We start from the raw sequence: 26,009 nt of genomic DNA on the forward strand, positions 1-26,009 counted from the left end.
GCTCTACAGAACACAGCCTTGTGAATCACTATCTGCTTGTGTTACCACCTGTATTCATTCATTCACTCAGTCACTCATTTATTCATCCAACATGTGAATAAATTTCCCTGGTTCAATAGCACCAGTTTAAGGGAGGCAGTTCCTGAATCCATGCCTACCATGGGTAGGGGACAGATAAGTGATCCAATACTTCCAATATTAAATCTCTTTTCCATGTGCTTTTTTCCTAATCATTCAAAGAAAACCGGTCAACAAATGATTTGTATTACCTTTAACGGACAATGAAATAGATTTCTTTTACTCTAATGGGTAATAAGTCAAAAATTAATCCAACAGGATAACACGGGATCCATTGGACACATTGTTTTAGAATCCAAGCATTCTGTATTATCACTTTCTATCTTTAAGTGTGTAAAAACTGTTGTTCCCTACTCCAATGAAGACATTTGAAAACCCAAATTCACAGTATGCAAGGTATGCAGGATTTTATTAGTTAGCATGGCAAAATAAATTCCCTTCACAAAAGAATTCATTGTCCCTTAAAAGGGCATAATAGAGAATGCAAATTACTAGCTGCCTAATAAAGAAGTCTGTGGGCAGAGAAACTTGAGTGGGTGTCTACAGGCCCGTGAAGACCCTGGAAGTACAATGAAGGTAATCAAATCAGAACGATGTGGCTTGAATTCCAAAACTGGGACTCCTGGACAGCTTTTCGGAGCGAGCCACTGGACAGAGCCAGGACTGGAACTCCTCAGTTGTTATCCTGGAGGCTGCTAGGCTTTGCGCAAAGAACGCGGAGGAAGGGGAGGGATAACTGGGACCCGCCCGGACTTTCCCCTCCTCCCTGACTTCCTTTACTCCTGTATTCCGAGGCTTTGTGAAAGAAAATACGTTTTTGGTTAAAGTTTTGTATTAGCAAATAAAGTTCTGTCTTCTTTCTTTTAAGCCACAAGGTTACAGCATGTGAAACCGACAATTTTGCTGTCTTTGTAAGTCGGGTTACACCGTCCTTCGCATGAGTACGCCCAGGGGGCTGCACTCCTCAACCCTCTAAGTTGCAAGGCCGCACTAGGGGAGGAACTGTAGTAGGATGAATGCGGGACGGGGCTCGGCTTGACCCTCTCGCCTTCCAGCGGCGGGGCCCCGGAAGCTGCAGAACACAGGCACAGCGCCCCCGAACGGTTGTTCCCGAGAGCTTCTTCCCGGGTCCAAACACCCCACGCCGCGCCTCCTGGGCCACGCGGGCTCCGCAGGGCTCCACGCGCAGCCTTAATCGGGTCAAAACTTCGACCAGCGGCCCCGGTCCCGAGAAGGCCCTGCCTTCCCGCCACTTTTAGAGAGACAGGATGCCGCACCCGGAAAGCGGTCAGTGCACTCGCCACCGCCGCCTTCAGCGCGGGTCCCGAGCTAGTCAGGGGTCCAGGACGGCCGCCGGGTTGGCTCCCGCCCGCGCCGGAAGTCCGCGCGTGCGCGCTGGCCGACCGGGGCGCGCGTCCGGCGCGGAGGAGCGGCGGGGGCGGGGCCGCTCGCAGGGTGTCCCCACCCCCCCCCCCCCCCCCCCCGGCGTTCCACGGTCGCCGTGACAACCGGAGCAACGGCGGCGGGCGCGCGGGTCCCGCGCCGCCTCCCGGCCGCAGCCCCAGGCCGGCAGCCGCCGCCCGGCCTTGCAGTTTTCCCCGCCTCCTGGCCCGCGGGGAGGGACAGACCCGCCCTCCGCCGAGAGTGAGCGGCGCCCCGGCCGCCGTCCGGGCGCGCGCAGCCAGCGGGCGCGACTATGCCAAGATGGTCCTGCAGGCGCGGAACAAGCACCGCGACGCGGCCCCCAAGCCGCCCCGCGCCTCGCCATCGCCGCTGAGGGGGGCGCTGGGCGCCGGGGACCCGGGGCCCGAGCGCGTGCCCCCGTCTCCCGGCCGCAAGGGCGCCGCGGGCAGGAAGGGGCCCCGCGCGGAGTCTGCCTCACTGCCCTCCGGGGGCGGCCTGGGGGGGCGCCTGGCGGCCGGGCTGCGCGGGGCGCTGGGCCTGCGGCGCGCGGGGCGCGGCCGAACCTGGACCACGCTCCTGTTAGGTGAGCAGCCCCATCGCGCGGGCGCCGCCGGACGCGGAACTTTGAGCTGCGGGTCCCCGTCCCCCGCTCCTCTCCAGCTTCCCTGCCGCCCAGCCCCGCCCCCGGTCCCCGCCAGTTTGCAGCCCTCTCCGACTTTTCTCGGGACGTCCTTATCTCCTCCTCCCCTTCCCTCGGCTTTCGCCCGACTCAGTCCGCCTGGCTCCCTTTCCACCCGCTTTCGGTCTCTGCTTTTAAAAAATGGCCCCGAGATCAACAGCTGCCCGGCCGGGCCGCGAACGGGCAGGTCTGCGCTAACCAGACTTGGGCACTGCCGTTTGGCGCGCACCGGCCGCCTCGCGGTAATCTTGGCCCCAGCCCCGGAGGGTGCTTTGCTTGGGGTTGGAAGCGATCCGTAGAGCCCAAAGCCAAAGCACCTTCCCTGTCCTAGAAAGTTGCTAAACTTATAATTAAATTTTAGCATCCTTGTTTCTTCTTGGCCGCAAACACTGCCGATGGCACTTTATTTGTGATTCCCCTCGGCAAGTCACTTTCCAGCGTGTTTTGGGCGCCGGAACCTTAATCCTCCCTGCTGACAGGGGAACGTTTGGTGTGGAGGTCTCCTCTCCTCCCGCCGCCCTGCACCAACCATAATGATGATGCGAAAGGAGGCGCCGAACACAATAAAGTTGAAACATTCCAGGTCGTGCACCGACCTCAGGTTTCCTTCGTTTTCTGATACACATTCTGATTAGGCAAGTTACAGCAGCTTGGATAATAAGCCTAATTTTTCTAAGTCAGCCAGTGAAATGCTCTAACACTGCCGTTCTTATATAATGCCATTGATGGGCTTTGACTACTGAATTATTTAACTGTTGGTGATTTATCTCTTAATAATCTTTCATACTCCTTAGTGACCCAAAAGAATCTGCAGTTCAGTATAGGCCGAGAAAGAGAACACAGCATATTAACTCCTCCTGAGACCACAGCCACCGTCTTAGAAGCCACTCAGTTATAAACACCCAGTCATAGCTCTGTGAGTGTGTGTGTGAATGTGAATGAATGGGCTCAGATTGATATTGTTATTGGGGTACTTTTTTTCCCATTGTAGAGTCGAGTGTAGAAAAATTCCGAATTTTAGTATGGTACGTTCTTCCTTTTTTTCAGTAGCAAGCTTGCAAAGCCTTACTGTGCAGGTAAGAGGTAAGTTCACCTTGGGGAGGCAGCATGGTATAGGGGATGAGACACACCAGTTTCCTTGACAGTGGTGAAGTTTGGTGTAAGTTTCAAGTTATTTCCCTTGTGAGCCTCTCCTTCTCTGTGACATGGGATTCTCACCTCCCTACTTTACGGGCATGTCCCGGGGAGCAGAACTACAGGGTGGGTAATAGACGGAAAGGCACTTTGTGTTTAAAGCATTAAACGCGTTTTAGTTGCAGCTATAAAGTCTTATGCATAATAAGTGCATTCTGGTGACAGGATGAAGCTGCATTTTTCTTGACTGGCCAGTGTGAGCATTAACAGTTTTCTAGTCACACATGGAATGGCGTCGCTTCATCCAGAAGGTTACAGTAACAAGTCAGGATAATAACCTTTGCCATTTTCACTTGTGCCTGTTTTCTTGTAATTGTATTTCCTTTGACTCTTTTTATACTGGGTAGTTTAAACTTGGATTTAGGGATGCCTGTACTTAAATACAGTTGTATTACTGTAACAGTGTGGCACTTACTGGACTCACGCCTTTGGCTAGTGGAAGACAGTACAGCAAAGGAACTGTCCCATGCTCTTGGGTGTACGCTGGCTGCTGGCCAGCAGGTATGTGGAGGTTAGATGACCAGATCAAGATCCAGAGACTTTCTGTCCTTGCTGACCATCCACCTAAGGCCACAGGACAGTTTGGGAGATGGTTGTGGAGAATGATGGGATCTGGGATGTTCGGTTCTTTCTCTGGCCCTTTACCCTCGGATCCTGCAGAGGAGCAGAGTGTGGACATTTTGAAAGCCGCCTCATTTCCTGTCTTCTTCCCTCTCTGTGAGAGCTGGGCCCAAGAGGGGTCTTTAGTTGGGAACTTTGCTGTGACAGAATGGCTTCAGCTACTATGTTCAGTAAGGTGTTCAAGAAGAAGTGTTAAAACACAATGCTCCTTGATGCAAGCACACGGCCTAAGAATTAGAAACTGACGAGGATCCCTACCCAGCCTGGTACTTCATTGGTGCTCAGCCCTGGTGAGGAGCTCATTGGCTACCTAGGGGGCCCTTTCCACCCTAGTGCAGTGTTAAACACTTTAAAATCCATTGTAATAAACATATGCCTCTTCTATCTGGGGACATGATTTACAATTTACTTGATGCTAACAGTTTTCAAGTCTCCGCCCAGGAGCTCCCGGGGTCATCTGGGAGAGGCCGTGGTGCGGTCCGAAGGACCGACCACAACCCACAGCAAACAGTACGGTTCACACCAAAGTCTGCTCACACTCCTGAAATGCAGCCCTGTGCACACCTGGCAGTGTTTGTTTTTGTATGTCAGTGTCCTGGCAGGAAGCATTTGATAAAGACGACTGTTTTCAGGACTGTGAGCGAGCTTAAGGAATTCGTAGAGGGTCCTGAAGGGGAAGGGGAACGTCCTCAGGAGCTGAACCCCAGATCTGGGCCTAGGAGCAGGGCGACCGAGAAGAGTGGGCCCCAGGGATGCGATCTGTAGTGTAGGGTCAGCCTCCTGGGCTGAGAACAAAGCAGAGGAGGGCAGAGAATGCACTTGGAGAGGCAGCCGAGACTCACCACGTGTGTGCGTACATTTAACCAAAGCAGCAGTGTCATGTGAGAATACCAGCCCCCATAGTCTGCACTGCATTGATTTTTGTCTGCCCTTTTTAAAAGCGCTGTGTATAAGCCATCACGCTGATTTCATGATCTGCTGTGACAACCCATACTTCGCAAACACGGCCTTAGGAGAAGCTCGTTCCAACTTTATCTGTTTCAAACCTGCCAGGTGCCTGAACAGAGCATGAGCTTCTCTGAGCCTCAGTTCGCACACACGTGAAAATGGGAGACCTGGACTAGACTGGTGGTGCTCAGTCTTGGCTGTGTATTTGAGTCACCTGGAAACTTGAAACAGCCAGCTCACTTGGCCAATGACATTGGAGTCTGGGGTTGGAGTGGACTGGGGGAAGCGTGGGTAGTTTTGAAGTCTGACGTCCTGCCTCTCCCCAGAAGCGGACCATCTGGCATCCTTGAGCCGACCCTCCTCTGCAGCAATCCCCTCGGAACTGAGTGAATCTTCGCCCCCCCCTTTCAGTTTGCGCCCACGGTCCAGTTTACAGAAGTTTCTCCTAGCCTCTGTTGTGTGCTGAAACAGGCTCTGAGTTGCCATTTATCATCTGTGGCTGTTATTTTAATTAGAGTTGGGAGAAGAGTGATCCTTCTTGTGCCTGTGTCCCTTATCACATGTGGAGAGACAAAAGGGTAGCTGGAGAGGGCTCAAGAAATAATGGAAAGGGTGCTCTCCCTTGCGGAAGTGAAGAGTGTACAAGTTAAATGTGCAAAACAAAGCTTGCCGGCAGTGAAAGACTGTCAGGAAATATGTCGTTTAAAACACAAGCACCATGCAAAATGCAGCCTGAATAGGTGGTAAGAATTACAGTTTATCCCCTTCTGCGGGTGCTGCAGGACTCATTCTCATCACCTGCCTGACTCCTGCGGTCTACTGCACCTGCACCTCTGCTCTTAGCTGGTTCTATACTGTTTGGGCTTCACAATCTCAGCGCCAGGACGTTTGGGGCCGAATAATTCTTTCTTTGGGAAGGGGCACTGTCCTGTAAATCAGGGGATGTGTAGCAGCCATCCTTGGCCTCCACCTGTCAGAAACCTAGCCCCTCCCCAGTTGTGACAACCCAGATGTTTCCAGATACTGGTAAATGTCCCTTGGGAGGTGAAACTGCCACATTTAGGCATACTGCTTTTATCATCCGCAACTTGGGAGAGCCTGGAAGCCCATGTCCTTGGAAAGATGGGTGACTTGCAAGGGGCAGAAGGGGGAGGAAGCTGCATGGGGCAGCAGGTTGAGTCTAGGTGTTGGGAACTGGGACAGATGGGAGACAGCCAGGCATCTCAGTACTGACCCAAATCTCGATCCTGTTGCTACACTTAAAAGATACAGATCTCCTAACATTTCTTTTTGTTGCCTCATCTTTAAAACAGTGATAATAAGTGTTTCGCCTGGCTATGGTAAAGAATAAATAAAATGTGAATCATTTTATTAAATAATAAAATGTGAATGTAAATAAAATGTAGCCTCATTCACACCCACCAGTCGTCAAATGCCTGCTGGGCCAGGTGCCGTTTGCTGGGGGGGGTACTACCATGGAGAACAGGACAGCTGTCACTCCTGCCTCTGGGAAGCCTCCATCTGGAGTGGGGGCAAATAAATAAAAGTAAAATGCACATTGCAGGAAATGCAGTGGAGCAAACAAGTGGCAGAGATAGAAAAAACAGGAAATACCCCCTTTAAGTAGGGCAAGAAGGCTTCTGGGGGGCTTCTAGGGAATAGAAGGCTTCTATTCCAGCTGAGATCCAGTGGAACAGAAGATTCGGGCTGTGAAGTGGACAGCACGTGCTGCAGCACAAACCCCGCCTCCTTGAGGAACTGGTGTTCTTCCCAACGCTAAGGGGGCTGCTGAGGGGAGGGGCCGAGGTTTATGTTAATGAGATAGATTATCTCAGGGACTGTAAACCCTTGCGCACATGGCCAGGTGGGGTAGTTTTTGACTTTATTATTTAGGTGCTTGATTCTCAATTGTTTTGCTCGTTCATCTTTTGCCATCAGATGGTACTTCACCCAAACCATTAGAACGCGACTCTTCCGGGGAAGACTTTATGTTAGTTTTCTTTAGTTACCATTTTAACCATGACTAGTCATCCATGTTAGCAAAAATTACAACTCTTTCTAGGTCAGCACCATTGTGTGGATCTTTGATTCCATGCAGTCTCAGTCCATAGGGGCAATCAGTTCTGCGTGAATGACTTTTCATAATTCAAGAAGCATTGAATAGGAGCAAACTTAAAAAGTAGAATAATTAATTCTCAGAGTACACAAGTCTACAGCTATTGTAATTGTTATTTCTGCTTCCACATACGGTTCATTTTCTCAGCATTACCTCTTTTTTCTGCATGCATATGAGTTAGCAATCCATAGGTCTTCGTGTTGGGCACTCTTCCTCACGTTTGACTTTCTTGCCAAAGGAACTAGTTGTCAGGTGCATTTTTGGCACTGTCACTACACATGACCAGTGCTTGGGTGGCGTTTTGTCATGTCAACTTACCGCAGCACGTGGTGACAGAATAGCAGAGTCACTGACGTCCCCGCGGAGGTTCCAGTGTGACTCATCACACGGAGCGGGGATGCAGGTTCTTTTATCTTCACTGACTAGACCGGAACACGGGTGTCAGTCACGTGACCAGTGAGTTAGAAAACTGTCCACCCGACACATTTTTAAATGGAGACGATTGTTACCATTGAGAGCAGGAGGCTGTATTCCCGTTTCTCTGCCCACTCAAGTTGGCCCGCGTGTCACTGCTCTGCGCCCTGCGCTCCCGTTGGCTCCCGAGCAGTCATCACTGGCCCCTGGAAGGCCGTCTTTAGTGCAGACGGAACTGTCAGACCTCAGAATCTTTGGCCATGTCTTCATGCTAATCATAAGTGCTTATGTAACTGGTACAGTGCTACTGTTTTCCCCTGTTTAACATGTTTTAAGACCTTATTTCTCATTCTTTTCTCATCTTTGATCTCCATGGAAACCATAAAAACCGAGAACTTAAAGGTTACCTCCTGCAGTTTTACAGGGGAGGAGACACATCGGTGAGTTCACTGGGTGCAGCTTGGGACTGAAGTTAAGGTCTTGGCACATCTGCCAAGTTGTAGGTTTCAGATCCGCAGTCTAAGGCAACTGTCAAAAATGCACTAATGGGAAGGTGACCTCTTAAGTTCTCACACCTGCTAGTTCTTTTAGGAAGCGCACCCTTGGCCCGCTTCTGCTCCTGTGGGCAGTCGCTGACTGTTCCATCCTTGGGGTTAACCTGTCAGTCTCCATTTTGTCTTTGTGGAGCTGTTGTTTGAAAACTTAAAACACTAAGTTGTGTTTGATGATGTTCGTGAGTTGTTTGACATTGTTAAAATAGTAAAAACAGTATCACAGTTTTCTTAATCATTTAAAAGCTAAGTAAGACACTGTGATATCCTCGGCAGTTTGCAATTTGGGGAGAATCCACAGTCTTGAAATTGGGCCGGTTTATTTTTTAACGAGCTTAAAGTCTCTGGCTGAATACAATGGGCCTGGGTGTACTTGGTGTGTTTGTGGGTCTCTCTCCTCCAGTGCAGATGGGCAGCCTTTACATGGCCCCCGTGGTGTTCACTCGAGTTACACGATCTCGCTCTGCTTGCTCAGATGCATTTATGGAGCTAGCATGTTATTTTGGGTGTATCTTTTATCTAACTATTTGTTCTCAAAATACTGAAATGCATTTGTTAATTAGGAGAAAGTTACTTTCTGAAAATTACTAATGTGGGTCACGTTAGTGTGACCTCCTGAATTGCAGTGTCTCCATCCCCTTGGTCACTGGACTCTGGCTGGCCTGTTGTGGGAGCCCCAGGCTCTCTGGTTGGGAAGCTCTGCTGAAAGCCCATCCTGGTGTCCGTGGCTCTCTGAGAGCCGGACACGCTGTATGTAGAGCCGGCAAGAGGAGGTTCACAGTTGTAATAAGAATGATAATAATGTAGTTACTCAGGACTAATACAAGAATGAACTCGAGCCCTCACAGCCGTAAGCCTCCTTTTGCCCACCCCTGTGTATAGTGAGTGGGCCCTCTGTAAAGATTCTCTCATTATTGTCACTACCATTTATATTCTGTACCATCAACATCAGTGATGGGGATTCTCTTGTCATGTCGGATCCAAGTCATCGTCCAGCTTTTTTATAGCTAGCTGTCTTCTTTGCTGGCTGCTCACCGTAAGTCCCACCTAAGGTGGAATTACATCACGAGACCCCCTCCCCGTCCCACTTCAACAAAGCTGCCCTGACAAGGCCGTTGCTCACCTGCCCTCCCAGATTCCTTACAGTCCGTAGGCCTTGTCCGAGTGCCCGCTGTGCGCTCTCGTTATTTTATGCACCTAAAACATCTCAAAGATTTTATCTTCAAGGGCACAGATACTGGCTAGTATTTCTTTAGTGCTCTTGGTTCCTGGGAAAATGTGCTGTGCACCTAGTAGGCATTCAGATACTTGTTGACTTTGAAGCGCTTGTGGCTTACATGCAAACCTAGGTGCTAGAAAGGAGGAAGGACCCGAGCTCGTGGTGTATGGGACTGTTTTCTTTCCCAGACTGGGTCCTAGACTGTCTTTTCTCTCCGTAGTTTACTGCACAGAAACTGGGCTTTGTTTTGTCCTAGACACTATAGATTAGAAATATTTTTTCACTGTATTAATTATACTGTTTTGTAGATATTTGCCTTATGTAATGGGACTGCTTTGGGCAGTGTAGAATGCTTAGATGTAGTTTAGGTGTTTAGCTGTTTATTTAATTGAGTACATTCTATAATTTCTCTCACATGGTGATAGTCACTTAACAGTTCAATGCAGTGAGGTGGCTGGTCCAGTGACAAGAGGTGTAGCCACTATGATGAATTCAGTGCAGGCTCACAAGCTCAGCCTCGAGGCCCTTGCCTTCCAGCAGGGGAAGCTGTTGTGAACAAGACTTGCTGGTTGGGGGCTGTGGTAAAGGCATTGCACCCGGAGTGGAGGACAAGCGTCACAAACGCCGTGGCTGCTTGCGTTCCTTTGGCTTATTCAGGCAGGAGCACAGGCATAGCATTGGGAAAGCACTGGGTATTTTAGAGGGCTGTGGCCCAGCACAGCCCGCACAAAGGCTGTGTGGTGGGGATGGACTGGAAATAGGCCAGTTCCTGTGTGGGGCCTGTGGCATGAGCCCTGGGAGGCCAAGGGGCACTTCGCATACAAGGAGGAGACGCTGGGTCTGTTCTTGCGGACGCTGCCGCAATCTCCAGGGCAAGTCGACCTGAAACAGCAGTGCTCTCCATTGCGGACCCTGGCCCGAGAGGAGCACCCACTCTGGAAGGACCCTCAGGAACAGTGAGAAGCTGTTAGTCATATCAGGAAGGGGCTGACGGTAGCACTCAAGGTTTGCTTGGAAACCGTTCCTAACAGAGTTAAGGGGCATCCATAACCTTTCTGTCATTTTGTCACTTGAAGGTTAGGGAGGCTAAAAAACCCTGTCTTTAAGCATGGATTAACCTCGATCTAGGAGTAAGTTGTGTTTTTGAAATTTGCAAGTCATTTTGGACTTAGAATGCATTTCTCCATGTAAATACTGTTACTAGGTGTGGTCACCAAATGCGCACCAATGGGAAGGGAGGCCACCAAATGCCCACCCCTCTCAGGGTGGCAGGGAGAAACCAAGGTTCGGGCTTAGAACCCCTGGATCCCCAGAGTTCTGGCCGTTGACCAGCTGTGTGCTTTTGGAGGAGGCGCCTCTGGAGGCCGGCTTTCCTCACCCCCACAAGAGGCTCCATAGACCTGCTCTGGGACGTTTAACCAGAACACTCAGTGAAGAATCTCAAAAATGCAGATGGCAGGGTTCTACTTCCTGGTCATCCTGGTGCGCTGGGCAGGACTGGAGAGGGCCCGAGACTTTGGGGGGGAGAAGCAGAGAGAGGTAGGGGGCTAGGTGCTGGGTGGAGAGGGAACGGGGCTTAGGAGCCCTTGAGGATTGATCAGAACAGTAGGAAGAAACCCCCGTCCCATGTCTTTCACTGTTCCTGCCCACCCCCTACTGCTGGTGGTCCAGTGGCCAGGCAGAGGGGCGAGGCCCTGGACTGCCCTGGGTGGGGCTGCGGAAGGGCCAGAACAAAGGTCAGGACTGGCCTGGGGGGCTGCGGCTACTCTGGGCTGAAAGGAGGCGTGGCGTGTAGGGGAGCAGGAGCTGCTGCAGGACCATAGGAACTGCAACCAGGCAGCCCTGTTTCCCGCTCTGGGCACCCCAGCTCAGTGCACTCCAGCTCTGGGCACCCCAACGCGGGAACCGGGGCTCTAATTTGCACTAAGTCAGTGGTGACCTTTTTGAGGGGGGAAGGAAAAACAAACCATTACGGACGTGTGTGTGCCTGTGCCTGTGTGTGTATCCGTCAATCAAAGTGTATTCATCTTTGGTTTGTTGTGTGGACATGAGTTGGGATTATTTCATTTCCCCTTAATTATATCAAGCACATGAATTCAGCAAACCTTTGAGTCTGGCTATGTGTGCAGCTGTGTGCTATAGTTTGGTGATCGTTTCTACCCTCAAGGAGTCACACTCTGTTTTTTTTAAACGAGATTCCGATAACAGAAGAATTTGCAGTGAGGAGGCTGCTTGAGTCCCAGAACACAGAAACTTAATATGAGTTGACATATAATCTGGTACAAAATTTCTTTCATTAGAACGTGGTATAGTGTGCAGTTTAGTGTCCGAGTGTTGGAAACTTGCGTGCTTCCAGCAAACCAGCGGAGCCTTCAAAGTTCCAGCCTGGGGTCGTTGTCTCCTGATTTCAACCGTAGAGCAAACCTTCTTTCTTGAACATCATTTTGTTATTGAATAAGTTTGGATTTTTTTTAAACTTAGTTTTATGTTTTGCTTTAAAAAAACTTGCTATATTTACTTCATTACCTCAGAGTGAAAAATATATGAGTTAAAATGGGAAAAAAATGGATTGTCAGTTTTGTGACACTCCCAAAAAATATACATGGGTTTGATAACCCCTTGAGTAAATTTAGAGAAAACCAGTTTTAATCTATTTTGTAGGCATGAAGGCAAGAAAAGTTCTTTACGGATGCCTTCAGAAATTTTTATCATTTCATGTGTTTATGCTTAAATTACACGTTCACAAGGCAGTAAGTATCTGCTTGTGCTTTGATTTTCAAATGACATACACATATAATTTATTTTTATTTTGAATGAATTAAAGCACAGCTCTACATTTTTATATAAAAATAGCTTCTATAAAACGTACTGCCTTTATGAATAGATAAATTACAACATTTTTTGTTTTATTTTTAATATTAAAAAAAGAGGGAAGGGGAGTAAGGAGGTTTTGGCCTTTGTCTGATCACCCCCCAAAGGGCCAGGCAGTGGGTGGCTCTGCCCCGCCCCTCTCTGCTCCACCCCTCTCTCGACCCCTGCTGTGTTTTGGGGGGGGGGGAGGGCGGCCTCCAGTGTGTTGTGGGCCTCGGTTTTTCATTGTGGACTCTCCCACCACATGGGACAGCTGTGAGGATACTTTGAGTTTAGCTCACGTAAAGCACTGAAAGTTCCTGGCTTGTAATAAGAACTCAAGTGTTAGCAGCTGTATGATTATTACTACTCAGTGGAGATGAACAAAGGGGTTCAAACATTGGGCACATTATGAATTGACCCAGAGACTCGAAAGAGTGCCATTCAGGTGCCCAGGATTATTGGCTCCAGGGCCGCAGGAGCGGAATGAAGGGGACTGAGGAAGGTGTCCAGGGCTGCTCAGTGCTCCCATCCTTCCCCTGAGAAGTCCTGGTACTCTGAGGGAGTAGGGGGATGATGACCTTCAGAAATCCTGTTTATCGGTCCAGAATTGGGAAGGTCAAAGGCCAGTCTAAAGGCATGATGTGAAATGCACTGCTGTTCCAGTCAGCAGAAGACAGGAGGCCTTCTTTTAGTGAATCGTTGAATATTCTAGAAGTTTATTATTGCCAGACAGGAAGAAGAAACTAACTGCAAATTCTAAAATAGGAGCAACATTATTATTTTTAAATAATATTGTGTAATGTGGAGACTTGATGATAAACCAGAAAAGACTAACAACTAATAATTAAGTGAATAAGCCACAAATATATACAAAATAAATACAATTGAAAAAATTCATTAACGATATCTGATATGTATAATGAGAAACTGATTTTGTGGGTATTAGCAGAAAAAATGTTAAATTCCCAGAAAGATGTAACAAGAGGTATGAGTTGACTCTGTATTAAAATATGTATTAACTCTACTTAAGGGATTTTTGTCAAGGCAGTTGAAAGGCAAGATGAATACTTGAAGGTATATATCATGTGTATGGATTTGCATTGAAAACATGAAGATTCTTCCCAAATTAATTTATAAATGAAATCCCAGTTGTATTTTCAAAGGGATTACCAAAGGAAGACAAGTCTTGAGTATGATGTAGGTGGCATTTGCATGTTGTGAGGGAAGAGTGATTTATTCAGAACATTATTATTAGATCATTGAGAAAGTAAACCCCAGATTCTCTCATGGTGGGGTGAAATCATTAACCAAAAGGAAAGTGGATGGTAGATTTGTCAACAAGAAAGAGACTCAGAATTCCCAAAGGTCAGAGTAGCATAAACAAACAAATGTCGTATGACAAGCTAGTTAAATGTTTGCAGTTTCAACAGTCTAGAGAGTAACGTTATTTTTATTAACCACTAATATCTTCTAGGCAAAATGTATTTTTTAAAGCTAAACACATCTTTAAGAATAAGCAAAATATCTGAGCTGTTTGGTTTTAATTTTAAGAATATTTTCATCATTCAGTTCTTCAGTAGTTATTTAATCAGAAGACTGCAGTATGATTAACCTTGTGATATAAAAGAATTGAATGGTATTTTCTGTATTCATCTTAATATGTTCTTTGTATTTGGACAAAAGCAAACTATTTATTCAGCTAAATATCAAGAATTCAACCGAGTAAATTTTAAAGCTGTAATTGGATGATTCACGAATTGGGAGACATCCCATCCAGCAAATAGAAAGGAGCTCCACTAGGCGGTAGAAAAAGAAAGGCTTTTAAAGGCAAAAAGGAGTGGTAAGATAGAAATTATAAGCAAAGAAGGTGTTGTTTCAGCCAAGGTTGCCCTCCGAAGGGGAAGGGAAAGGGCCTTTCTGCGGCTGCCTCTCTAGTTCTGACAGGTGATTCCAGGTTGGCAGTTAAAGGTCACATTCCTGGGCCAGCTGGAGCTGCTGTCGGGCCAGGCAGTACTCTCGGTTTGCTGATGCGAGGCTTAGCACAAGAGATTCCATGTTTGGTCTATTTTTTAACAGTTCTCATAGCCTGTCTCTTGCCTTTTTTTCTTTTCTCTCACCATCTCTTCCTTCTTTATGTACTTCATTTTAAATTTGTTTAAAAAGAGTAAAATTTTTCATAAAAATTCCAGTATTGCAGCAGTATATAAAAAGTGAGAGTTCACCGTTGTTCCATCTCAGTGCTGTTCCCTGAAGTCAACATATTTCTTATTCCAAGTTACCTCTCATCACTGGTTCTCTTCCCCTCACGGTTCTATTTGTGGGTATTGCCATCAGAAGGTGCCTTGTACAGGTTTTGGCAAATAATAGGCCTTCACGTATGTTGTTGAAAGAGCAAGTGAATGAAAATTTGTAGACATATGCTTAATTCCTTTATAATTCAGCCTGCTGGTATTTTAAGCAGTCCCGGGGCTGCTTTTGAAGAGAGCGTGCTCTTCTCCCACCCCAGAACAGTTCACCGTTTGCACCTCCTGAACCACGAGTACCTGCGTGAGGGCTGTCTGTAAGCTGGAAACATTTCTTCATGTTAATGTAGTAATTTACATTTCTTTTTTCTTCCAGCTGCCTTTGCTGCGGTATTGCACTGGTAAGATTGTTTTTCTCTTGTGATCTGTTTTCTGCAGATGGTAAAGACTTACCATCGCTGTTTCCCGTAGCTGTAGGGGAATAATTTCAGTGTGATAAGGATGAATATACATTATCACATGCAACACAGTAGTGTGAAAAAGTAGTTTAATTGAAAAATCAGGGTCAGAATAATGTAATTTTTTAATAAAGAGATTCATTATTCAAGAGGTTAGATTTGAGACTCTGCTTAACATTAGTGCAGTGTTCGTGTTGAGAAGATTAATTTTTTTAATCTTCTGGATAGAAATATGAATTTCATTAATCAGACATTTCCGTAATGGTAACTCAGTGACATTTATGGTTTATAATTTTATTGGACTTGGCTTAAAATGTTCTGGTTCATTCTGATTTTAAAATCTAATCTGAGTGGTCTTTTTAATAGAGAGAAATTTTAGTATAACTTTTAAGACATGCTGAGCAGAGAAACAAATATGGGTACCATTGCATTTGAGTTTTATTACAAAATTATCTTCAGATTATTTATTTTACTTTTGCTCTCAGTGTCTCTTTCCAACCTGTTTGCACCCCACACTGTTGCTCTGTTGCCCTCTTGTTCTGCAGGAGCCACATCACACACCTGTTTGAAAACGACCGTCACTTCTCCCACCTCTCGACCCTGGAAAGGGAGATGGCGTTTCGCACCGAAATGGTTAGTCTCCTGTGGCATTTGATTGTAGCATTTCAGGGATTTAAAATTTTTAAGCGTTTTCATATGGAAATTCTGAAAGATGTTCCGAAGTGGAGGGAGTAGACCCCTTCCGTCCTGGAATCCCTGGCGTCAGCCCCAGGGGACCCAGGGGACGCACCTGGCTTTCTCTCCGCTGCACCTCCGAACGCCCACCTGTCTTCACAGGAGACCACAGACACTGTGTCCTTCCATCCGGAAGGACTTTTCACAGGTTCCTTTGGGGAAGGACTTTTTTTGTTAACCATGAACCCTTGTCATACTAGAAAACAGTCAACAGCAATTGCTTAATAACATCGTGTCAATCACTCTTTAAATATCCTCACTGACTTTTTTTTTTTTTTTTACACTTGGTGGGCTCGTGTGTTTGAGTCAGGACCCAAAAACAGTTACACCATTGATGCATTTAGTTGATGTATCTCTTATTTCTCTCATAAGTCTTTCAATCTATGCATTCCTCTTCCCATTTTTGTTTTGTTTTCCTTGCTATTTGTTTTTTGAAGAATCCTGGCCATTTGTCCTATAGAATTACCCAAAGTAATTTATGTTATTTATTATGTTCCAATGTCCCAAGTTTCTTGAAAATTAGTAGGTAAGAGTGTCTGCAGCTGAAGGTTTGATTTTGGAGGGAGGGCGGAAGAGCACTTCATAAGTGATGCTCTGCATTTATGATGCTGCAGACAGAGACACACCGCATCTGGCTGTCTTACTGTCTGGTGTGTCAAGGTTGATCAGTGGCTGTAGTTTTTGTCATCATCTGGCCATCGGCCTACGTCAGTTATTTTATTGGGACTTCCAAATGGTTATTACCTATTCTATTACCTTTTCTGTACTATTAACTATAATTCTTCTATAAAGAACTTTCCTATGATACTTATTTGGTTTCTTAGAGATGTGCTTCACACAGGTAAATTGGGTTAATTCTTGCTTCTTCCCGGTTATCACTTTTCCAAAAAATGAGTCAGTCCCCTGCATCTTCTCGTGGTGGCTGGTGGAGTTCCTTCCGTAGGAGCATCATTATGATCTGATGGGTTTTCACATGTTCTGTGAACTCACCTGCCATTAGGCGGTGAAAGCCCTGGTGGTGGGCTCTGTGCGCCCCTAACTGCGCCTGTATTCTTAGCTTCCTGACGTCCAGGGCTCTGAGATATCCTGTCTCCTGACCTGGGGTCATGGGTTTTCCAGGAAGCACCCTGCCTCTCCATGGTGGATGGTGTGAGAGACTACGGTTTCGTTGCTGGAGATGTTCACCACTACTCGGTTGGCGGTTTAGTGAACGGAATTGGGAAACAAAAAGGAACCATTAATTCATCTTTGAATTTTTAAATTCAAAGTTAGGATTTCATGCATTTTACATTAAATTGGTAGCTTTTCTGTTAGTCTCAGAATCTTGGGTTTGAAATTACTTATGTTTGCATTTCAAGCTGGCTTTACAGTAGGGACGTTCAATAAAATCATTATATCTTAAAGTTACTGGGAATCCTATTGCAACTTAAAAGTAAATTTTTTTCTTAAAAAAATTTTTTGATAGTGAAGGATTAAATTTTTTGTAATTAAACAAGATATTTACATTATTCCAAAAATTAAACCTATAAAACAAGGATTCAAGTAAGCAGTTGGAACCATTTTTGGCCAGGGAAGAATTTGTGGTTCAGGGTAAATTTAAGTTCCGTAGTAAACCACTCACTCTGTTTCTAAGATAATCTCCTACGCTTACACTATATGGGTTATAGGATTTTCTTAAATGATGTATGGTGAGTTATTTAATTTTTTTAATGTGGAAACTATTTTTGAAGTTCTTTTGAGCCCAATTGCTTCAGTTAAGACAAGGCTATACAAAAATATGTAGGTTTTTATTTTTGCAACCGAAAACTTTATCAGTGGTTAGAAACCTGTGGAATTGATTGTAGCTGTTAACTTGCATGATTGCTTTGCTTTTCAAAAACAGTGTATTTTAAGTTTTTCTAAAGCTAATGAGATGTATAGTACTTTTGTACTTTTTATTATAACTGTAACCTGTGCTTATTTCAGGGATTATATTATTCCTACTTCAAGACTATTGTGGAGGCACCTTCCTTCTTGAACGGAGTATGGATGATTATGAATGACAAGCTGACCGAGTACCCTCTTGTCATTAACACATTAAAAAGGTTCAATCTCTACCCTGAGGTAAGTTACTTCTTCACTTGTGATTTTTCTTACTTTAAAAAAAAAGTGCTAATTTGTATTAAAGGCTAATCCTAAATCTAAGGCATGATTTAATACATTAAATTATACTTCATTTTTAAAAAGAAAATGTATCTTTTCTTGGAAAGGAGTATGAAAAAAATCATCGACTTTGAAGGGCTTGGAGAGGGCGGAGGGCAGTGAGATCTGTTAGAGACTGTGGGGCCCGCTCCGGTGCCCCCGGGCTCGGTGTGACACATCGTGAGCCTTCGCCAGGGCCCAGCTCAGCTAGGCCTTCCTCGGTGACACTGAGGGTGGAATGGACGGTTCTCCAGTTACCATACTCCTGCATCCCCCTTCTTAGTAGGATTCTGCTGCCGGATGCCACCGGCTGGACACCACGGACACTCTCTGCAGGGGCACAGGCCCTGGCTGGGCGGCAGCGCTGCAGGGCTCTCGGTCATTTCCGGGGACCTAGAGGGGTTGGACTTCCGGGTCAGCGAGTCAGCCCCACTGATGGATGAGGCGACAGAGACCAATAAGTAACCCCCACAGTTCCATGCTTTCCTGTTTATTAACAGTAGTTTTTATAACCGTGTACACCAGCAATAGGATGACACAAGAAAAATGGGGTTGCACTGCCGTTTTCTTTCCATAAACGCCTTTTGTCTTTTCAGACTATTTGTAACCATTTCCCTTTGTCTTCTTCCACAGTTTCCCTTTTAATGGCTGTGTGCACAGTGTACCATTGTGTATCTAGTTCATCGTCTGTGAGAAATCTGCTTGTTTCCAGCCTTTTAAAGTAGTCTAACGCTGCTGTAGCGATCTTCAAGCTGTCTTTCCACACGTCCTTATTCTTCTGCACCAGGGCTTTGCTGATGTGGAGCTATTTAGTTCAACAGAATGTGCACTTTAATGACCGTGGTGCCTCTTGCCGAAATGCACTCCAGATAGGTCGCACTGATTGAAATTCCCACCAGCAGTGTTTTTGAAGATGCTTGTTTACCTGAATCCTTGCTAATTTGACTAGTTTTTTGCTCTGCGTGTATATGAATTTAGCAAAAAATGCATCTTCACTTTTAAAAATGTATTTTCATGCCCTTTGTCTTTTTCCTTTGCAATTGTTTAAGAGCTCATTTATTACATGGAGGATGTTGATACTATGTTACATGGATAAAACATTTCTCCTGACTTTTTGTTTGCCTTCCAGCCTTGTGTATGATGTGCATGTACTTTTTCTGTACAGAAGTATCCTGTCTGAATCTTTTTAACGTATGATTTTTCTTTCATTCATGCGTGTAAAATATCTTCATTCTTTTTAATTGTGGTAATTATATTTTTACTACTTACCTCTTTAACTTATCTGGAATTCGCTTTGGTGTAGTGTGGGGTGGGAATCTCACCTTCTTCACAGTGGTCCTCTGTGGAACCTGCCACTTTGCCGTGTGGTCCATCCTCTCCCCTCATGCATCATGACATACAGCATTGTTATACATCGATGCTGCTTCTGTGTTTGGACTTTGTATTTTGTGTGGCAGAAGTTGAGGTCGGGAAGCAGATTTTGAGACAGATTTCCTGCAGGATGAGTTAGGGGGTGCCCTAGGGGTCTGGGCCTGAAGGGGGAAGAAGGGAGCAGGAGGGGGCGCTGTGGTGCAGTCACAACCAGGGCCTCAGCCAGGCCCCGCCCCCTCAGCCCTGGAGTGGGGAGTGCTCTGCGGAGTTGTCCGTTGTGGAGGCTAGGGCCGTACAACTAGTCATTCAAAGGATGCCATTGTCTTTGGGTGCTGTTGAGCGAATTTACCCTTTCCCAGAGGGTGGCTTCTAGAGAGGGGCTCAGCGTTGGGCCGGGAGCCCCACTCCCCAGCTGTGGAGGCCTGGCGGCCTCAGCCCTAAGAGGGTGGGCGGGAGCCCACCACCGCGGCAGGGGTTACACTGATCTGTTTGGCTGCTCTTGTGCGAGCATCTCACTGTTTTTGTCATAAGTGAAGCATTTGATGTGTGTGAGGACAGTCCCTTCTTTCGTCTCTGTGTGGTGGTTCTTCCAGATGACAGTTCCAGGCAGGCTCTTGGGATTTTGATTAGTATTATTTTATGTTTATAAATTAATTGGAGGGAGAATTCACTTCTCAGAAAATTAGACCTATTCAGGAAGACATAGTATCTTTTTAATTGCTCAGATCTTCTTTTATGTTCCTTAGTCGAGGTTTGTAGCTTTTGAAAATGGAGATCTTACGTGCCTCTGGCTGAACTTGACTGTTGCCCGTGGGTGAACGGCGGGAACCCACCAGGGTGGGACCCGTTTTGGGGGCTGTGAGGCCCACCTTCTTAGGTTCAAAGATGCCAGCTGTTGCTACCAGAGGGGAAATTTTGTAAATTATCAAGTGTCATAAAAATATTCCAGTAGGAAACTGTTGAGCATCATGTCTTTTCTCCTGTTGTCTCTATTTTTTAAAAATTAGGTAATTTTAGCCAGCTGGTATCGAATTTATACCAAAATAATGGACTTGATTGGCATTCAAACCAAGATATGTTGGACGGTGACCAGAGGAGAAGGACTCAGCCCTATCGAAAGCTGCGAAGGCACGTTCTGCTCTGCATGAGGCCTGGTCCACGGTTGGTGGGTGGCGGGCCTGCCTGGCCTCCCTGGGGTCAGAGGCCGTGTCTCCAGCCAGGTGGCTGGGTGACCAGAATTGCCTGGGGCTGCCACACTCACCCTATGTGCCTACAGGGATGGGCTCCCTGGGACTGTCACCTGGGCCACCTGCATGTCCCCTTTCCATGCAGCTCGGGCTTTTCTCTTGCATGTGTCTCAGGGTAGCCAGGCTTTCCTTGTGGCCACCCAGCTCCTGTGGACACTGCGTGGCCTGTTATGGCCTGGCCTCAGAAGTCACGGAGTATGGCGTCTGCACACTGTAGAAGTAGTCGCAGGCCCAGCCAGGCTCAGGACGGGGCGTGGGCCCCATGCGTGTGCTGAAGGGATGTCTGAGAATCTGTAGCTCCACTGTGAGCCGCACGGTCATGTGTGTTGCAGTTGTGTGGGTGGGGACCAGGGCAGCCGTTTTCAAAGTGAGGACCTTTTACTATAAATTGCCAGTCACATATAGTAGTTTTTTTAACATACATTTTGTTTATTTTTAAAGGATTGGGAGATCCTGCTTGCTTTTATGTTGCTGTCATTTTTATTTTAAATGGACTGATGATGGCATTGTTCTTCATTTATGGCACATATTTAAGGTAAGACTGTTCACTGCGAATATTTTTCTGTGTTTATACTACTGTATGCTAGAGTAATATAAATAGTGGGATTATCAGTAAAGTTTGGTTCAGTTTTATAACAGTGTCATTTCTAATACATCTACTTGTAGATATAAAAGTACTCCCCATTTGGATGATTTCACCATTGTCACGGCCAGTAAAAGTGAAAACAATTTTAAAGGCTTAAATAGAACATGGTGGGCACATTTGATCTATTTCAGGTAGTCCATAGGCATTTGAACATAAATAATACATATTACTTACATAAAATATAAAGGGGAGGACTGCTCATGATCAAATGGTGTTAATGGCCCTTTGCTAATATTAAAATAAAAATATCTTAAAATTTTTTTTAAGTTTTTTAAAAATTTTTAGAGAGAGGGGAAGAGGGGAGGAAAGAGAGGGAGAGAGAAACAGCAACGCGTGGTTGCCTCTCGAGTGCTCCTTCCTGGGGACCCAGGCGTGTGCCCTGACTGCGAGTCAGACTGGTGACCCTTCGGTTGACAGGCCCGTGTTCAGTCCACTTCGCCACACCAGTCTGGGCTAATATAAAAGTATCTTTTACGCAGGTATTTACTATCTGACCCAATTTACTTGTAATTAAGCAACATTCCTAAAACTAAAGATTAAGATTTTCTAAGTGTTTTTCTATTTCTTTCTCTCTCTCTCTCTCTCTAATTCTCCAAATTGTGTACTTGCTGAATTTTACCACGAGAGTATCCTTAGAATTTTTATTTTACTGCTTACTGATTCTTTGTATGAGCATGGGTATGTATGTGTGGTTTTCAGTTTGCGTTAATGAGTTCGAATCTGCTGTTCTCCCATTATCTTCTTTGCTTTGGAAGTGTGGCATTTTCATCTTGGTACCTGTTGAGTTCTTAGCATTTGAGTAGATGGCTGTTCCTTCATAGATATTTATCAGATGAGGTAGCTGTTAGATCAACTGAGAATATATTTGCATATAGATTGGATTCTCTGATGCTAATATTTCTGACTTAGCTCCAAGAAAGTTCTTTTCATTATTTAATTGGGGGAGACTGAAATGAAAATGCATGATTAAAAGATGTGAAAGCCCTGGCTAGTGTGGCTCAGTAGGTTGAGCACTGGCCTGCGAACCAGGGGGTTGCAGGTTCAGTTCCCAGTCAGGGCACATGCCTAGGTCATGGGCCAGGTTCCCGGTGGGCAGTGCACCAGAGGCAACCACACATTGATATTTCTCGCCCTCTCTTTCTTCCTCCCCTCCCCTCTCTCTAAAAATAAATAAATCTTTTAAAAAGATGTGAAAAATTTTATGTTTGAAACAAGACAGCTTACCCAGAAGTTCAAGGTGATCAGGAGAGGAGGCCAAGCAGAGTAAAACAGGGCTGGCGTGCCCTGGGGCGTGATGAACAAAGGAACACAAACTGGGGTTGGGGTGCATTTGTTCTTCTTGCTGAGCACTGCTCATCTGTCTCACGGAGTGCTTCATTATATTTGGGAGATTAGGTTTTAAGTAAGAGAAGTTAAAATATGGAACATGACATTATTGCTGAGTTGCTCATCTGCAGTGATGCTACTTTTTTTTCATTGCAAGAAGAATTTCTATGCACTTATTAAAGTCATCATTCAGGATCGTTTTCTGAGACGCCTTTTATAACTGTCATTTCAAAGGCTGAAGGTGCAGCCCTTGCTGCAGTGTCCTGGGCTGCCTGGCTGGGCCGGGCTGCCAGGAGTAGGACTGCAGGGCCGCAGAGCATGGTGGGAGCTCGGAATGGTGGGTGGAAGCTGTTAACTCCAGAGTTTTTCTGTGATTTGAATAAATGACGTGGGAAGAAAGAGTTACTGCCAGTTCTTTGGTTTGCCTTTACCTTGTAAAAATACATATACTATAACAAAGGTCTTTCAGGGTTGTCACGGGGGGGTGAAATGGAAGTTACACATACAGAGAAGAATTTTTAAGAGGTGATTAAGTAGGAAGGAGCAGACCTAAAGGAGTTGAGAGTCTGCTGTGGGAGAATGGATAAGGCAGCGCTTGCAAGGAAATGGGAGAGTGCTCGCCCTCAGTAAATATGATTTAATAGAATGAAGTGAATTAAATAAATTACAGAAAAGAACAACTTGGCTTATGGTTGCCCTATATGAAAGGCACAATAATAATAATATATTATCTATCACATAAACTTTATAGGCATTTACCAGTGTAGCAAATATTTTTCCAAGGGACTCCTCTGCTGCCTTTCCTCTGTAAATTCTACCCTTTATTTAGAGCTGTTCATTTATGGAAGAAATACATATACAGCACTTACTGTGTACCCAGCTCTAGTCTGAGCTCTTTATCATCATCCACTCATTTAGTCCTTAGGATAAGCCCTATGAGATAGGTTCACCATGTTATAGATGAGGAAACCGAGGCACCAGGATGTTGAAGAACTCTCCTGAGGTCCCGTCTTGCATGTCGGTTGCAGAGGGGGGATTGGAGCACGGGCTGCAGCGTGTGTGCCTGCAGCCCTGTAGCCACTGCGTTCTGCTGCCTCTGTGAGTGCGTTTGCATATCTTCCCAGTAGTGATTCAGTTATTTGCAGCTTCAGTTAATGTGTATTTAAAGACACTGAATAATGAAGAAAAAGCTGTTTATTCCATTTCCAAAGATGGAAGTATTTGTATTTCATGGAAAAGTTTCATACAAATATTTCAAAGAACATAGTCCTCAGAAGGATCCAGACGTTTGTTACACTCTTTTCTAGAACAGTTCATTTTCTAAAGGTCCTGAGGTGGCCAGGATTTGCTCCTCCTAGGCTGATACTTCTGCAAGCATTGTTTATTTTAGTTTGCTGTGTGGGCATTGACTTGCTCCAGTGTTGCCATTTACCAGGATCCTGTTTGACTCCATTGTTGTTCTCATACATGCATTTAATGTTACAATCGTTCTGATAGTTGCTTCACCTGTTCACGTGTCTTAGCATCATTCATTTCATTGCTGGTTTACAAATTGGAATGCAAGGTGACATAATTGGGACTCTGTTTGTGATCACACATCTCTCCCTGATTTGTCGTCCTTTGTATTGAATCGTGCCCCTGACTTGGAAGTTTTGAATGATTTTGGCAGGTTTTCAGTCTTGTTTTGTTTTTTGGGTTTTTTTTTTTTAATTTCTTGTCTGATAGTTCTTAAACCCAAATTAATAAAATACATTTTTATTTCAGTGAATAAGAACATGTTTCAATGTTACCTGAAATATTTTTATGATTTTTTTCCCTCATAGCTCTTTCTTTGACAAATACCAATAGGTCTCCAGATAAGTTCATTGAGTAACATTCTTTCAATTACTGTGTTCTACAGCTGGGTGTGATTCTTATGAGGATGTTTTTAAATTAATCATCATTATTTTGTGTGCACATGTGTGACTTTGGAATTATCTGGCTTTTGTGGTGAAGCAAACTGGCAGTCCCTTGCTTCACGCGTCCCCATCACCCAGTCTTCCCTTTGTCCAGAAAAATCGCTCGAAGGTCTTCAAAACTTCAGAGAGTCTAACATGTCAGCCAGTGGTCCAGGTTTACGTTAGTATGCCGTCCACATATTGCCCACTGCTGAGTCAAGTGTAAACGCATGTTCACCTGGTCGCCACTTTTTTCCTGTGGTTAATAATTGCCCGTGTTTTGTTTTTCTTAGTTGTCTATATACTGGTGAATTCTAAATCTACAGCTGAACTGTAAAATACTCACTTTACACTTTGGCAAATATATAAAACCCATCATTTCACTTCTCTCCCCCCTGCCAGCCCTGGGGCCTCCCTCTTGGGGCCCCCTGTCCCCAGCTCCCACCCCAGGTTGGCCGTGCTGGGGACCCCACGGCAGCAGTGCTGGGACGTGTGCCCCCCCCCCCCATCCTGAGAACCTCCGTGCTTCTCTCCTCCTGTGTTGGGGTCACAGCTGGCTGGTCCTGTTCTGGCTTCTCCCTTGTTCACCCTCTTGTTTAGGAGGATCCTGTCCTCAGGTAGTTAGTTCCCAAGGAGGAGTATGTGGAGGGAGTTTTAAAAAGGTACCTTGCACGTTGGAAATGTATTTTTTCTTTTGTACTTGATTACTGGTTTGCCTGGTTAGACTGGTTTCACTGGGAGTAATGTTTCCCTCAGAGCTTGTTTCATGGAGACCGTGTCTTGTGGGGTCTAACAAACTTTCCAGAGGTCAGACCCCGTCCTGCGTGGGTCCCTTCCAAGGGCTGGCTTGTGCTTCCCTCAGGCTGGGCCACTCTCAGGCTCCTTTTCTCCTCCTCTGGGTCCTGATGGCCGCCACGTGGCAGATGCTGCTCCGTTCTTGTCCGTGGACCCTGTGGGCTCTGTCCACCACAGGGTTGCCTCCCTCCCTCGTGGGGGAGACTTTTTCTGGCTCTGTTCCTTTGTCGACTTTCTCTTTTCCATTGTCTCTGCTTTTCTCAAAACTCTATTGTTTGAATGTTTTATCCGTTGTGTTTTATTGTACCTTCTGGGAGAGGCCAGTGCTTCTAGTGAATTTTGAACTTGTGGTTTTCTTCCGCCTCTTCCATGCCCCCGTCACCTTCACCTCCCAGTCCCCTTGAATCTGCATGTCTGCTTCTCCACATCGACAGCGTCCTCGCAGCCTGGTAGGTAGGTATTCCTTCACCTGACCTGACAAGTATGTTTCGGATCGCCATAGCTCGTAAGAGGTGATCAGAGGGTTGTGAGGTGGACTGGACCCACTCACTGCCCAGTGGGATTTCTTAGAGATCGGACCATAATTTCCATTGTGGGGGACCCAGGCTGCCCTCCTCTTGGAGCTTTTTTGTTTCCAGGCAGACAGCAGAGAGTTGGGGAGGGACATCTGGTTCTGGCCTCCTCGGTGCAGAAGGCACCTGGGACCAGTGACTGTCCCTGGGGCAGGTCCTGCATGCCTCACCCCTTCTCTCTCCCTGTATTGTACTGAGACAGTTGTTTGAGAAAACTGTTTAATGATCTTTCTAAATGCACTCCACGTTCAATGTCTGCTGCTTAGTGTCTCTGCGGCCACTCGCTCTGTCTCGGCTCCTCTCCTCCGTTTTTCAGTTTTTACCTTTCTCTGTGGTTCTTCACTCAGTCCCCCATCGCTTCCCAGCTCTTGTGGCCATTCTCGTGTAGATGGAACAAGTCATCAGAAAACGCCTTTTCTTC

General features: G+C 46.0%; 1 protein-coding gene across 1 annotated transcript in view; it reads left to right on the forward strand.

Moving 5' to 3' along the window:
- Nucleotides 1–1,607: 1,607 nt before the first annotated feature.
- The window catches only part of DPY19L1 (dpy-19 like C-mannosyltransferase 1), a 69,075-nt gene continuing 44,673 nt past the window's right edge, over nucleotides 1,608–26,009 (forward strand). The window contains exons 1-6 of the mRNA XM_053661689.1: nucleotides 1,608–2,065; nucleotides 14,697–14,721; nucleotides 15,324–15,411; nucleotides 17,479–17,616; nucleotides 20,073–20,193; nucleotides 20,754–20,847. Of these exons, the coding sequence (XP_053517664.1) occupies nucleotides 1,783–2,065; nucleotides 14,697–14,721; nucleotides 15,324–15,411; nucleotides 17,479–17,616; nucleotides 20,073–20,193; nucleotides 20,754–20,847 (749 nt within the window). The 5' untranslated portion in view covers nucleotides 1,608–1,782. The remainder of the gene's footprint in view (nucleotides 2,066–14,696; nucleotides 14,722–15,323; nucleotides 15,412–17,478; nucleotides 17,617–20,072; nucleotides 20,194–20,753; nucleotides 20,848–26,009) is intronic.

The sequence above is a fragment of the Artibeus jamaicensis genome, unplaced genomic scaffold, assembly GCF_021234435.1.
Source record: "Artibeus jamaicensis isolate MK-2021 breed Jamaican fruit bat unplaced genomic scaffold, CSHL_Jam_final contig_1016, whole genome shotgun sequence".
Lineage (NCBI taxonomy): Eukaryota > Metazoa > Chordata > Mammalia > Chiroptera > Phyllostomidae > Artibeus > Artibeus jamaicensis.